The 16,304-nt window shown below is 37.2% G+C and overlaps 1 protein-coding gene across 1 annotated transcript in view; it reads left to right on the top strand.

Moving 5' to 3' along the window:
• MAPK1 (mitogen-activated protein kinase 1) overlaps nucleotides 1-16,304 on the top strand; it is a 36,184-nt gene that overhangs the window by 12,881 nt on the left and 6,999 nt on the right. The window contains exons 2-7 of the mRNA XM_080559836.1: nucleotides 4,113-4,295; nucleotides 5,946-6,135; nucleotides 11,030-11,146; nucleotides 13,189-13,303; nucleotides 13,916-14,047; nucleotides 15,911-16,020. Coding sequence (XP_080415962.1) covers nucleotides 4,113-4,295; nucleotides 5,946-6,135; nucleotides 11,030-11,146; nucleotides 13,189-13,303; nucleotides 13,916-14,047; nucleotides 15,911-16,020 — 847 coding nt within the window. The remainder of the gene's footprint in view (nucleotides 1-4,112; nucleotides 4,296-5,945; nucleotides 6,136-11,029; nucleotides 11,147-13,188; nucleotides 13,304-13,915; nucleotides 14,048-15,910; nucleotides 16,021-16,304) is intronic.

The raw sequence follows: 16,304 nt of genomic DNA, 5'->3' as shown, positions 1-16,304 counted from the left end.
CAACCCGGGTGGCACGGCTTCCTGGCTTATATGTGTGTGTCGTCCAGGTTGTACAGCTGCGTGAGATGAGTCAAAACTTAGTTACATATTTGCCAGATGCTTTTTACCAAGCACCAGGGCTTGTGTTGAGTTTTATATGGTTTCTTATAAAAGTATTTAGATACTGGTGCTATTGAGGGTTGTCAACAGGATAGTAGCCACAGCTTGAAATAGTAATAATGTTGTGTATGCTGGAGTTGGGCAGTTGCAAAATCTGTATTTAAGTTTATCGTGTTACAGATAAATAGCATCCACAGCTGTGGTTGCATCAGCTGGTGAAGCTGCATAGCACAGGGGGGATAAATCCTTCCTTTTGGATACGTAGTGTTAGTAACTAGGTTTGCTATCATGTGAATAACCCAGGGACTGCTGAAGTCCGATGCGCAGTGACTGGTATATGTTAAGGATTATAAACGGAAAGCTATACAGCAGCGCTTTGAAAGTTGTTAGTATGTGGACTGTTATTTTCACTTTACAGATCTTCTCTGGAAGAAAGTCTTGGTAACAGAAGGTTCATGTCTTCAGAAGGCAGTGCCATTTAACTGTTTCAATTAAAATATAAACACTTGTGAGGTTCAGTAGAAGCTGAATGTTTACACAGCTAGGTTAGGCTGTGCACACTGGAACAGCACTTCCAGAATGCAGATAATCTAAATTTAGAATGTGCTTGGATGGGATGTGTATGTGAAGCTACTCCTTTTTGGACTGTAGGGGGAGCTCAGGCGATTATTTGTCATAAAATTAGATCTCTAATGCTAGCTACGGCTAAGCAAGATGAATCCTATGTTAAGTGATAAGTAAGCTGTTTAATAAGTGCAGTGAGTTAGTGCACCAGGGTTTTGGATTTGCATCGCTTAGAGTCGTTGTTCCATGCCCTAGCGCTGCAAAGGGACTCAGTGTGTGAGCAACGTGTTCCTGCAGCAGTGCTCTGGAGAGTCGTGGGTGCTCCTGGTGGTGGTAGTAAAGGTCAGGTGCAGGTTGTGAGGAACAGGAAAAGCTTTGGGAGGTGGCTCAGTCTGACTTGCAGAGGACTCAGTTTTATTAGTTTAGTGTTTCCTATGTAGCAAAATAGGTATTTGGCCTATGAAATTGTATAACAATATGTCTGTGGCATGTGTGTGTGACAGGGAACGTGACTCTCCAGTTCTGTTGAAGTTCAGCCTAATATATAGGACAGGTACCACATCTTCCTTGTAAATGTCAGCAAATGTTGAAACAGTTAGTGGCCAAATTTTTTTCTCTAGTATTTTAGTGTCAGTATCTTCTGGGTCTTAGTGCACATGGCTCCTTGAAAGTGCACTGGTTTTTAAAGGATCACAGAGTTTACTCAAAGACGTATTTTCATTGAGGGCTGTGTCTCTGAGAATGTGAAATAATGCTAAATTTATAATATAGATTTCCTATGTGCCTGTATTATTCATGCTATTTAAATAGCTATGCACAGGCAAATGCATGGTTAGCTTCTTGCTCGCAGGAATTTGAGTCATGTTTCATATGTTTAATCAATTTACAAAAAATCTCTTGTTTGAGAAAGTTAACAGAAATAAATCCCTTTTAATGTTCAACTAGCTTTGGTTTTGCTCTCCTGAGCTGAGTGTTTGCAGTGGGAACAGTGATGTATGCTTAGCTACAGTAGTGTGGTGAGATCTTTTGATACGCACAGAAAAATGGCTGTATGCAGAATGTGCACTGGGGAGGAAATTGATTGCATCTTTACTGCAAATACTTTTTTCCACACTGAATCATGAGTTTCATGGTTGAACCATCTGAAAGCAAAATTGCCCATCATTTTTTAAATAATAGCCTAAAGCTTTTGCTAAGAAAATACTTCAAGAGCTGTAAGTGAAACTAAGCTACAAGAGAGCAAATCTTCAGTGTTTAATTGATAGATTCAGGTTCACTGCATCTGTGCAAGGAAAGATGACTGTTTTCTTCAGTAACCAACCTCTACTTGAGAAGCAGTAACTTAGACATTTATCCAATATTGCAAGGGGTTGGAGGCTTTTATTTAAGCAGCAGCATCAACTGGTAAATATTGGGCGTTTTGGAATATTGGGCATTCTGCTCTTCATAGCTGCTGCTGTCCAGTGCTTTAAAAGGAAGTGAGATTCTGCATTGTGGGAGAAAAAATAGGCTTCAGTCAGTACAAAGAAGAAGGTAGGAGGTTTGTTTGTTACAGTAAAATGATCTGTTACATTTTTATTTTTCCCAAATATGGGTTGCTCATGCTTAAGAAATATTTCTAGTTTTTTTTCCCAGTTTTTGACATACCTTGCTGGCATATTTTAAACACCTCAGGTGATTTACAAATTAAGAACTGATGAGGAAGTACTCTTGAAGGCTACACTGAGTTCCATTTATGGCATTTTCATATTATGTTTTGGGACTTGTGAACTGCTAATGTGTTATCTATACATATGTAGTAACAACAGTCATAATTAATACTTGCTTGGTGTGTGGAATTCACAAGCGCCCTCCAGAGCACTGGAGTTTGTTGTTTCCAGAGGCGCACAAAATTTGTGTATAGACTGGAGTTAGGGATGTAGACAGGACAAAGTGATTCTGTAGAAAATCAAGCAAAAAGGATGTCACTGCATAGGTGTGATTTACATGATGAAGAAAGTTACTGGCAGCACAAATCCTTACTGTTTTTAATAATGAAAGTGAGAAATGTAAAGTGATTTTGCATACAGTGGTGGTAGTACCATCTCAAAAATGTGTTATTCCACCATAAATCTGCTTTGTGGTAGAAGAACCTTGAAGTGACTAGGCATCAGAATTCCTTTTAGTTGTCCTTATCTAACTGGATTTTCATATTTCATTCTGTTTTACCTGATGATCAGATACCTGGACATCTCAACAGAGTAAGGCCAATTAAGAGGGTTTCAAAGAATGTTCTGGGATTTGATTGTAGAAAATCTGTGGAATGTAAAGCCTGTTTAGCTCATATGTTTATATTTTCATGTGAAATAGTTGGGGCTAACAGGAATGTCTAAATATAGGCTTGATTATTTTTTTTTAATTTCTAAACAATGTAGTAGTGAATAAAAATAAATTTGAAAGGAACAAGCGAAGCCTATGTATATTAAAAATCATATACATGCATTTAAATGCTAAATATGTTAAAAGCACATGGTAAATTAATTAAATGATTGTAATGAGATGCTTTGGCATTCATATAAACAAGACCACAGAGAACATCCTAGAACATCCATTCGTAACATTTTTAGGAAATAACTTAAGTCCACGTTTTAGAAACGTGTGTCCTTTACCGAGCCTCTTTCCTAGGCTTGGGCTGTGATATTCTGTATAAATGGGTAGGCGTTCTGGACAGAACTGCTGAGGCTCCTTTATTGGTGTATCTAGGAATGCTGCTCTGAGCTGCTTAAATCATGGTACTGTTAATGTAGCCACGGATGTGTTCATTAATACAGGTCACAGTCGCCATCGTACACCAGTGCACTGCTCCTTGCTTTCGCTTCCTGTGAAAATATATCCAGTATATTTATTTTCTGGGGCTCTCTTGTCTTTGGACTTGAACTTGGAAAGGTGTTTTTGCAAATTCTCCATCCCTTGGTTCATTAGTGTCTGTTCTTCACAGAGATACGAGAAATGTAGCTCAGTGGAGGAGTAAAAGGTGGGGACAATTGGAATTACTTGCGGGAGTTAGGCTGTGGAATTCTGATGCTTGAAAGATGATTTCCGAAAGCTTTTCTGCACTCCAAACTGAATGGGTTAACCCAAGATGACTTTGTTGCAAATTTATTCTTGATTACAGCATATAGGAAAAGACTCAAACTTGTTTGTTCCACAGGGTGGTAAAGAAGATGAACACTGCTTTCATTGCTCAGGTACCTGAGCAGGCGTTGATTGGAAAAGCTTGTGACTTGTAGATAGCCAAATAAATTGAAGAACAGACAAAATATTGTTGTACTATCAGCAAGTTAAAAGATATCTGCCATTGTTGCCTCTCTTCATTTGATAAAATAAATGTAAAAACAAGTGGATTCACACTCTTGCTTTCTGAATTGAATGAATTTACTATTTGTTCTAAAAATGTTATTCTCTTCTAGTTCTGCCTACGATAACGTCAACAAAGTTCGAGTTGCTATAAAGAAAATCAGTCCTTTTGAGCATCAGACGTACTGCCAGAGAACTCTGAGAGAGATTAAGATCTTACTGCGCTTCAGGCATGAGAATATTATTGGAATAAATGATATTATCAGAGCTCCAACTATTGAACAAATGAAAGATGTGTATCCTTTCTAAGTTTGTTATTCTACGTAGAGGTGGATGCCACCTTCTGTCTTGATTATATCCCTCTTTTCATCCTCTTACTAAATTCTAATAAAAGTTGGCTTCCATTATTGTAAATTAAAATAGAAGTGCATAGTATTTGATAGGTTTAGATGTGCATCGATAGATTTGACACCTAGATAAAACACAAGTTTTTTGTTCTTTTTCAGGGAAAAAAAGTTAATTTCTATTTTTTCAAGGCAAAGAACTCATCATTTTATAGGTGGATTTAGTTTAGTTGTTTGATCTTAAAACTACGTTCCCTCTCAGTAGAGCTTCTTTTAGAACTGTTTGCTTTGAGGAGAAAATGAAAAGCCAGACTCTGGCACAACTGTCTAAAGTTTTCTTAAAGGATACATCTTGGCGAAAAGCAAATAAAGCAAAACAACCCTCCACCCCCACTCCAGTCTTGCAGTGCTTCCTGCGTATCTGTAGTCTGAAACTACATGTGGGCCGGTAAACATGCTTGATTAATATATGCAAATATGGCATTTTCATTATACTCATTTTTCTTTCATGGGAAGCTTGTTTTCATGTAGATGTTGCTTCATGTTGATATCTAACATATCAAAGCAGTCACAACTGGGAGACTCTACCTGAGATACAAACGGTAGTTTGGAGTCAACCACCTTTAATTTCCCGAAGTCTGTATACATTGTTTCCTATTAGTTTTCCAGGCTCTTTGCAGATGGCTGCCTAATAAAAACCATAAGGCAGAAATTGAATTGAATCTAGGTCAAATGTTTTCACTTAATAAAATAGCAATATAGTATTTGAGTTCAGTCGGTCTTACCCGGGATCCTGAGGTTGCATTTCTTTGGCCATTTTGACTAATATAAGTGCATGCTGCCTCTAAAAAGATGTCCCAGTTGTGTGGTCTGGTCTGAGCACCCAAAGTAGGTGATGGGAATGCCCAACTGGAGTGGTAATAGTGTTTTTTAGTGAAATCCTGTTTTGGTCACGGAACTACAACCTAAGGGTTTTGGAGCCACGTTGAATTAAGGGAGAGGAAATTTTTTTTTTTTCTGAACTCATTCCTGTCAAAGCAGGGTAAAACCTTTTCTCTATGTTCATTTCAGTCCTAGGAAAAAAATATCAGATGAAAAATATTAGAATTTAATTTGCTAGGTGTAGCGCTATTTATGTTCAATGTAGCATGATTAAATATATAGTAAGAGAGAACACTTTTGAAGTGGAGAGGTGGCAGAGACTGATCAGAATTGATTGGGTTTTCTACCTTCATGCTTTTATGTAACTGGAAGCAAGTATCTCAAAAGCCTATTACTCCTTAAACTAAAACAGTTTTTATTTCCTGGTAAGCAGGTTAGGAACCTGGTCATATTAAAATGCCAATAAAGATCAGGTTCTAATATAAAGAAATAGTTTGATTAATTTGAGAGGACTGCATGCCGTGCCTCTTAATTCTGTAAAGGTCTGCATCCTGTAATAGAATTGATTTGATTCAGAACTTGTAAAACAAGAAACAACTACGTAGTTCCATAATTGTCATGAAGCAGACAAATTGCTATAGAAGTTTCATCTGGTACTATAGGTTGATATTTAATATGACACCAGGTTTGTTTTGCTGCCTTACATCTGATGCCTTACAGATACATCGTGCAAGATCTCATGGAGACAGATCTTTACAAGCTGTTAAAGACTCAACACCTCAGCAACGACCACATTTGTTATTTCCTTTACCAGATTCTGAGAGGGTTAAAATATATCCATTCAGCCAATGTGCTTCATCGTGACCTCAAACCTTCGAATTTGCTGCTTAACACCACTTGTGATCTCAAGGTTAGTGGAAATTTCTTAAAAATTTTGCTCCTGTGGTCTTCATAAACTACCTGCTATAACTACGAAGACAGGTTTGTTATTGGAAATTAATGTGATTTTTTTATCCTGGAAGGATTGCCGAAACATTATTAGTTTTGATAAAATAATTATTAATGTTTTAGAACGCTACACTCTGTTATGTTGTTTCAAAGAATGCATCACTGATTCCATCTGGAAGCTGGTTTTGAAACAGCCTTTTTGAAAGCTGATGAAAATACTTACCTTAAACAGAACTGTGTTCACCTGGAAAGTAAACTGAAAACTGTATATTTCAAGTCTTGGATTCTCTGTGTTTAAACTGTTAATCATTCAGTTTTGGAAAAGGACTTCATATTAGCAGATAACTAAAATGATGCATGAAACTCGGTGCTGATTACATGCAGAGAAATCAGTTGGAGAGAGAACATTCCTAATTTACGTTTTCAGTCACAGGTTCTGTAATACTACAGAAGGATGATCTTAGAGCTGTTATGATTCTTGAAAAACGTCAGCTTGATGCTTAGTGGCATTCAGTAAAACAAACCAAGTGTGAAGAATTAGAACAGAAATAAAGAATAGAACAGAAAACATGCCATTCTATAACTTTATGTTTTTCTTGAGTCTTAAGTACTGTGTTATCGTTAACCGTCACTTCCCCCATGATAGCCTTTTAAAAGGAGGAGATCAGGATTTCAGAGTGCTTCTATAATATATGAGAAAGAACTGTTTAGCATAGGTTTCCCCAGCTGTGGAATATACTGTTTGAGGAAAAGAAAGAATACAATAGAAATTGATAAAAATCTTCGTGGCATGGGAGGGATAAAGAGATCAAGTGTTCACTGTCTTTACCTACTGAAAATAAATTAGGTGGTGCAAATGAAAGGAGCAGGTGGCATGCTCAGACTAAAAGGGCATAGTAGTTAACTTGCAGCATTTTTAAGATGGGGAAATTGGTACCACAGAGAAGGTATTAAGATAACGTGAATTAAAAACAAAACAAAACACGGAGCAAGTCAGCGGAAGAAAAAGCTTTTGAATGCCACCTCTGCTTTAGAGTCCTATGGTGGCAAATCCATAGAAGATGAGAGACTAGTAGAGAATAACTGGAGCATGTTCCCTTGTACATTTCAATATTTACTGTTGGCCACTGATGAAGCGAGATTACAGAGTTTACGTGACTTTGATCTGATGTGGTACAACTGTTAGTTACGTGCTGTGTTGTACCTAATTACTACGCTGTTTTTTAAAGCAACTCTAGTGTTCTAATTTAAAACAAAAACAAACAACAAAAACCTCTTCAAAATGTAAGCCTGTTGCTGGCCATACACATTTGTCACAATTCCAAAAAAAAACCAACAAATCCTTGCTGTTCATATGCTGTTCCATTCTAAATACTGGCTGCATTATTAGATTGCTTTATATTCCCGCTGCTACTTGCCAGCCTTTCCCAAGGCATAGAACTGCTGGACCAGCCGCTCTGACTCTTGCTATGGGATTTCAGCAGCTGCTGTAACATCAGAGCCCCTCAGGGCATTAACCCCTTTGTGAAAGAGATGGAGTAAAATCTACAACTGTGGCAGAAGCAGGAAAGAGTTTGAGTGTAGTTCTGTGTATGTGCTGTGATTAAAGGAAAAAAAAAGCAGTGGCTTAAGACAAGTAAGATGGTCATGAAAAGGAAATTAAGCTCACTGGATGACAAAGCAATAGAATATGACCTCAGTAAGTACTGCTCCAATTTCTTTCCAAGATATTAAAAACAGCATGGCACTGCGATGTGTGCTTTCCTAGTGCAGCATATGGTAGCCTGTACGACAGCACATGTTTTTTCATAATCTGAAGGGGACTCTGGTGTTGTGTTAATACCACATCTGAAGCAGGAATAACAGAATTGGTAAGAAAGTTACATCTTGTCGGATGAATGCAAATTTTTTACTAACTTGTTTCTTTTTGGGCCATTCTGCTGGTGTGTGTCTGTTATGTATATGTGCATGACTGCAAAGTGATTATTGCACATAAATTCAAAACATAGCGTACTGTGAAAATGGACAACTTTAAATCATGCTTTCAGAGGAACAAAAACAGAAAGCTTATTCATCTTCAGTGGTTAGCTTCTTTCTTTAATGGTATTCTGAGAGAGATCTCTTGATCTCTTCCGGAGCTCAGTGTCCTAGAAGTTGTAGTAAGAGTTCCCTAAGTATCCATACACAGACACGCAGAGTATTCAGTGATACAATCTCAGATATTTCGGTGTATTGGTTGCACTGTTGGATTTCATTTAATGTGCTTAGTAAATGATCATATGTACACAAACCTCATAAATCTTCCCATCTGTTTGATACCTTCGTCCAATTTTAAGCCATATCTGTAAAAAAATAATAAAATGCTTATGTTGTAAGTGATTACAAAAACATTGTTTTCAAGAATTGGAAGCTAAATATATTAATAGGATGTTGGGTGTTTAAAATTATTTAATGGAGGAATTACTCCATTACTCCTCCTCTCTTAGTAGCATCTGTTCTGTTTCTCCAAAGCACGAAGCACTGACTGGGTCTTTCATTATGTGCACATTTTTTATTCTCTTCGATGACTTAGTCAAAATGCCCTAAATGTTCTGCCTGCCATTATATTGCCTTCATACAATTTTTCTTGTTTTTGTTTCGCTTCTGATTGAGAAGCCTATTTTCTTATCATACATTGACTTTACCAATTAATAGTTGAATAGGCATAGTGGATTTGCAACTTTTTTTTTTTTTGCCTTAAATAGGGTGGCTGCTCTGCTAAATGTGCTTTGTTGCCACAGGGCAAGAACTGCCTGCCCTCGCTGGGCACAGTCGGTCTCTGTTCTTCCTCCCTTGCACTGAGGACTTCAGGCAGAATGCTGACCTCTCTGGCTTCTCTTTTATTTTTTCTGGTTAATACTCCTGGTTAGCTCTGCAACTGGTGAAAACACTGCTAACAGCCAAAAGCCTTTCTTTCTTACAGCTTCAACCTTGGTCCCTTTCTCACTGATGGTGTTTCTTCTTTTCTGCTTAACCTGCTTCTGCTGTAGTCAGCAGGGGCTTTTTGTCATTTTAATGAGCTCTCTTTGTTCATTAATCTTCCTTTCCATCCCATGTGCTACTTTCTTCTACTTGAGTTGAGAGATTCACAGACATCTTCTTAAATTCAGTTCTTTCTTCTCACTGTGGACTGGATGGAGCCTTTCTTTTGCCTTAATAATAACAAATCATAGCTGTTTGCTAATGTACTCTTTTAATTCTGCAAAATCTGTAGTCTCATTTAGCTTTTTTTTGTGAGGCTAGGAGGAAGAGGTTGCAAAAAGTTTGTCTGCATAATTATTTTCTGAAGTCCATAAGGTTGTCTTCTACAGTTTCTTCACCTCTGTTTTCCCAGAAGGCTTTTCTGATTATTTGTGCTGGTTCTCTTTATGTAAGCTGCTAATTGCGTACAAGGCAGTTTGCCCTGTCTTGCATGCCCTGTCTTTTCCCTAGCCTTGGAAAAACCTTGACATGCTTAAAAGGGTTCTTTTTGTTTGTTGTTTTCCAAGGATGCTTTTTATTTTATTATTATATGTAACCGAAGTCAGATATCTGAGTTGTCCAATGCAGGCTGGCTTCTGAGTTTCATCACTGCTTTTTCATCAGTCCCTCTGTTTAACAGTCTCCTGCCAAATCTTATATTTCAGATGTAGCTTTTGCTCAGCTGAATCACTTCTTCCTTAACTGAACTATATCAGTTGTTTCGTAGGCTGTCTCTCCAGGAAAATAAAGGAGTAGGTTGTCAGTGTGCAGTGAGGCTACTGCATTTTTGGTAGGATTACCCAGTACATTAACTAAACATATTATTTCACATTTTTAATACAGTCAGTGTGCACAATTAACTATCAAGTAGTAAACTGTTATAAAATATGTTCAGCAGAGGAACCTCCTAATTGTTTGCTACTCCTACATCTGATGCTTTGTTTTTTGAAGACAGCATACTCATTTCAAGTAAATATACTTCATGTAGAAATTGGTCATTATCATAATTTGTTTAGTGACAGCAAAAGCATAAGAGTGTGTCTAATTTGGCAGTCAACAAGCTTGCATTTACCTATCGGGTGATAGAAAGGAACAGCTGCCATACTCTAGAACACTATCTTCACACTTTCAGTTTTCTTACTTTCTTAATTTCTCTTTGGAGAGAGGATGGTAAATAGCTCTGAAAGCCATGGAGCCTACTTTCCAGAGTATAGATAAAAAGCTCTCCTTTTTGCTGAACTCAATAGTCTAGATCAGGGATTTTTGTTTTGTGGTTAGATTTTTCTTTTTTAGGTATAGGATCAAGAAATGTTTTCTTCTGGGTTTGTTTATTTTTGTTAAGCTTGTGCTTCCTTCAGTAACCTGTATTTTCCAGCCTACCGTTATCTCATGATGTTTCTATTGCAAAGATACACTGTTGGGATGGTAGCAGGGTTTTGAGCTGTGCTTTAAATGTGTTGGTCATCAATTCTTGGGGGTGAGGGGACATCTTAAACTCTTCTCACTTTCTGGTAAATGCCTACTAACAAGTTGCAGCAGTATACTTTGCCATCTACCTGTGAGAGAAGGTGTTAAATAAGCCCATAGTAGAACATAAACTGTGCACCAGAAGTATTTTTTCCCCTCAGGCTATTTATTCTCCTTGACCCATGTGTGAGGCCCTATCCAAATATTCTTTTTGTACTTGCATCCAAAATACTTATCCCAATGTTTGTGCAATAATTTATTTCTAGAAATACAGGCTAGCATCACTGTCTTTGTGTCGCATCACAGATTGGGGAAAGGTGAATTAGTAATGTTGTAGTATTGGAAACTCTGTCTGATATGCTCTTTTTTTTCTTTTTAATATAAACCAGATTTGTGACTTTGGACTGGCTCGTGTTGCAGATCCAGACCATGATCACACAGGATTCCTGACAGAATACGTGGCCACACGTTGGTACAGGGCTCCTGAAATCATGCTGAATTCTAAGGTAAGAACCATAGTGCGTTGTTGTGATGCTTCTGTTGCTGGTTATTCACTTCTAAGTACCAAATTCTTCTCTTCCCTCCTGCCCCTTCTGTGCTGTTTTTTTGGTTTTTTTCTATTTTTTTAGGATCAGAATGCATGCATAGTCTTGAGAAAACAGGATGATGGATTTACAGCATAGCTACTCTCTTGTAATAAATTTGTGATTCCAGATACAATTATTGGATACTACAACTGAGTAGACATGTGCATGAGTTCCCATATGCCCAGTTCCTTGCTATTCATGAGACTTCTTTCTGTCAGATGCTCTCTTTCATAGAGCAGGATAGAAGTACTAGTAATGAGAGCATTTTAGTGCTGTGTTCAACAAGGCTTGTAAATGTTGCCTTGGTGTTATCTTGACGTCTTAATTTAGGTTTAGAATGCATAATGAGGGTGAGTCTGATTCTGAAGGCATGTGATCTTTTCTGTATGTCAATCTTACTTGCATTCACATAGTCTTAATCAAGTCATCCTTTTTTTCTTTTTACTTGGAGTTATTCTTACATTTACCTTTGATAAGGTGAATCCAATTTCTGTGTGGTGTGACTAATGGGTATCTCTCATAAACTTTGCATTAGTTTCTACAACCGCATACTTGGTAGTAAAATACCTATGTGACACCTGTGTCTGTATCTTATGTTCCCCAAAGACTTTGCCTCTGTAGGATAACTGCTTGGTTATTGGGTTTGATTTCTTGTGGCAATAGTGTGTTTAACGCGCGTTTTTAGAAAATAAGCATCTGCTCAGTGGAGGGTTTTTTTTAGGCTTGTTGTATTTTAAACTTGCACTGAGGCCTTGAAAATAGGGCAACTTAATCTTATTTCTGGATATTTGCATATATTTATCAGCAGCTTCTACAAGAACATGTTTTGTGTGTTTCTTAAGAGATGGTCAGCTCATAACATTCCTGGTCCATAATGAGACTTTTTTCAGAATTAGTGCATTGAAAACACTGTTGAATGATCATACCATGAGGAGCTGGTGTTGAGTCAGCTGTGGATTCAGCAGTCACTAGCTTTTGTTGGAAGCTCTCTACTGCTGGGAGGGGGTGTAGTACACAGCAGGCTATGGGAGAATAGGGCAAGGGAGTTTATAGGGCCAGGGGTTCTTGAGGTAAAGTTGCCCTTGTGTTATTACCCAAGCAGTAGTGTAAATACACTTCTGAATCAGAGCCTTCCCTTACGTATAGCATAGATTATACACTTGAAAATAGTTCGTTCAGTTCTTCTCAGCATAGTATTGTTTCCTACAATTGGCCTTCTCACATCATCTTTACTACTTACCTACCTGTTGTGTTTACAAGTCACCTAACCAACAATCCATTTTGTCCTTTCACCCCTTTGATGTTGAAGGTTTCCTACTGACGTGTGGCGTTTAGATCCTGTACTATTAGGAAGTGTGGCTTTTTTCCCCATATGTTTAGCATGCCATTAGAAGCTATAGATTAAACAATATTGTGAAGGTTTCTGAACTTTTAAGTCTCTTAAGTTAGTGTAAGGCCCATTTCTGAAATTTGTTATTGTAAATTGGCTATAGAACTAGGGAGTCTCAGAAATTTGTGGTTGGCAGCATGTACAGCTAAACTTACAGAATCCTTTTGGAAAAGCATATCTTGCATGTTTCAGTTCCTGCTACACCTTCAAAGCAGTGTTTTTGATACACAATTCTTATTTCATTCACTGAAAGGATTGTGAACTATGGGAACAGGCTGCCCAGGGAATTACTGGAGTCACCATCCCTGGAGGTCTCCAGAAAAAGTGTAGTTGTAGAGCTTGGTGACATGGTTTAATGGTGGACTTGGCAGTGCTAGGTTAGATGATCACAGAGGTGTTTTCCAACCTAAATGGTTCTGTCATTCTGTACAAGAAAAATAAAACAGCATGAACAAGCATGACTCATCTAAAAAAATATATCACTGTACTTTCAAAATTTACTGAAGTATCATGTTACTGCAATTATGCAAAAATATATTTGAACAAAAATCTTGCTTTGCTTTACTTGCAGGGTTACACCAAGTCTATTGACATCTGGTCAGTAGGCTGTATTCTGGCAGAGATGCTCTCCAACAGACCTATCTTTCCAGGAAAACACTACCTTGACCAACTTAACCACATCCTTGGTAAGCTTTATATAATGAAGTGGCATTTCCACATCTCTCTCTCTCCGTCTTTTCTACCACTACACTGGCCTTGGTCAGCCATTTCTCTTTCTCTTGGTTTTGTATTTCCTTTGACCTATGCTACTATGTATGCATGAAGTGTCTTCAAGAATATATAATGTATGGATTTATAGCTGCATCTTCTGTTCTCTGTAGTGATTTCTGTATTAAATCATTGATTTGAGAGGGCAGCAAGAGGATACTTATTTACTATATCAATAGACACTTTCTTTAAAAGGTAAAAAAGCTCAAATACACCAATAGGTCCAAGACTGTTTTTTAATTTCTATACACAAGCCACTTATATCAACTGGATCTTGTAAACAAAGTACTGATAATTGGAAAACTCAAATACAGTTGTTTATTTATGAGAAAATTTAAATTAAATCTTTTTAGTAAAGGTAAGGTTTCTAAAAATTCTAGAGTATTCTCTGCAGTCAAAACATTTAGTATGGAATCTTCTTCCTAGCAGTTTTAATGTTGAGTTTTAGCAAGTGTGGCATGACTGTTTTTAATGTACTTTTCATAGAAATGCAGTAGTTTGTTTGTTTATTTATTTATTTATTTTAATAGGTATACTTGGATCCCCTTCCCAAGAAGATTTGAACTGTATAATAAATTTAAAGGCCAGAAACTATTTGCTTTCCCTACCACACAAAAACAAGGTACCATGGAACAGGCTGTTTCCAAATGCTGACCCCAAAGGTATTTTATACTCTATTACATTGTATTAGATATTCAAAAGTGGAAATGAATACCAAAATAGAACATTCAGGCCCCTTAAAACAGCTGTATAAGTCAGGTGTAAAATCATAAATCAGCATGAAACTCTTCTACCAACTTATCTTTTAAAATAATTTTAAAAATACGTCTAAAATTACATGGTGTGGTGTTTGATCATTAACTTCCTTATAACAAAAAGAATGGAAATTCCAGCTATTGTTGTCTTTGAAAGTGTAGTTCATTCAAGTACTCAATGTTGGCATTGGACGTTTGCTGTTTGTTTTTGTATGTAACTATTATTTCTTTCTAACTTCTATGTATAGCTTAAGGATTGCTGTATTCATGGTACAGCACTCTTACTTGCTCTGACACAATTCATGTCACGTGAGTTTTTTGAACTGATAGGATAATTCACTCTTAGTGAATGTGAACAGGTACTGAACTGTCATGAAAAAGCTGATTTCTGCGGGTGGAACTGTAAAGCCGATCATCCCCATCACTGGGAAAAACAGCTGTGATTTATTCTGCTTTTGTAGTGCTCATCAGTGTGAGAATTTTTTTTCTGTGAGATTCTGACAGCAAATTGCAGCCATGCCTATGTGCTCAGCTGCTGGGGGAACATGCAGTTAGCATGACTTCTGTAACACCTTTTCATCTAAATCTTGAGAGTAGCTTTGACAGCAGTCTTTCAAAAAGCTGTTTGCCATCATTTCAGTAAAAGCAATCTGCACAACATGGAGAGCAAGCATGTGAGTTTCCTGTGTTGAGAAAACTGCATGAAAATGTTTAATGTTAATTGTTACACAAGCCTTGCAGCTTTTTAAAGCTGCCGTTGAACATGCTGGTAAATTTCTGTATGTCCTGCAGTGCTTTGTATCCATCCAGGCATCTTATCCTGATACAAAGCTAGAACTGCCTTGGTGCAGTGAGAAGTTTGTATTTGAGTTTTGCTGTAAATAATGTAATGAGGAGGAGAAATGGAATGGAACTTAATGATTCTGCAAATATCTTTGGTCGTCTTGCTTCTATAATCATTCTGTTTCCATTCCCAAGAAAAGAAAAACGTGTTACAACCAAAGTAGCTGAACAATTGCAGTAACTCTGCTTTGTAACATTTGCCCAGAGTTTCATCAGACCTTGTGTTCTGTCTTACAGGATCTTCAAGTTCTCTGTGGGTTCTTTACAAGTTGCCTTCTACAGATTTTGCCTAAATCTCACAAATGTGAACATATTTGCACCTTTAGCTGGAGAATGTCTTCTGGGTTACTTATAATACTGTACTACGAATATATAATATTCTTTAATAACTTCTGGATGACACTTTCATCATTAAACAGATCAGTTTTCTTTTCAAAATGAGAACATATTCTTGATTACTTGTTCATTTCAGACAAGGTCTATCTTGTTTTGGATTTCTATGCCAAAAATTCAAAGATCTGTTTGAGTGATGAAAAAAATCTATTCAATTTCTGTTGTAGTTGAAAGCAGTTTGTGCCATAGAGGTCTGTGCAGTTCTTTCCCTTAACATTATCTTTGACACTGTACAGCCTTTGAAAGGGTATATGGTCTGTAGAATTGTTCTTAAGACCTACCAGATGGTGCCAAAGGCAGTTGTAACTTAGGAACGCTGATAGGATGAGCAGAGGAAAGGCATACTGCCCAAGTCAAAGGAAGCATTCTACTGTTTTTGTTCCTGCTGCTACAGCTGCAGAATTCCAGCTGTGAATTGAAATTAACACAAAACTTAGGGAAGCCTGTCTTTTCTATGTAGCCTGTCTTTAACATTGCTTGTACTTTGCAGTTTATAGTGAATATTAAACTCTTGCTTACTTTTTTTCTTCTTAGCACTTGATTTGTTGGATAAAATGTTGACCTTTAATCCTCATAAGCGAATTGAAGTGGAGCAAGCTTTAGCCCATCCATATCTGGAGCAGTATTACGATCCAAGTGATGAGGTAAAGACATTGTTAAAATGTAAATGTTGTTGATTAAATGATACATTATTTTTTTCATTAGTTTAAGGACAATAATTGATTGAATATACAATTGATGTTCTGCTTTTATTTTATATTTCTTATTTTAGTACTACATTTTGGAAACTCAACAAGAAATTAATAGATGCTAAGGAATACTCTTTGAAAATGGAACTTCTCAGTTCACTGTGGTTTTGCTTCATAATGGCTGAGATAAAGTCAGGAGAATAAAGTTTGCCACCAGTTTATGCGCTTAAAAGCCCCCC

This window comes from Anser brachyrhynchus (assembly GCF_964034855.1).
Source record: "Anser brachyrhynchus genome assembly, chromosome: 17".
Classification (NCBI taxonomy): Eukaryota; Metazoa; Chordata; class Aves; order Anseriformes; family Anatidae; genus Anser; species Anser brachyrhynchus.
This window is presented reverse-complemented; position numbering and strand designations above follow the sequence as displayed.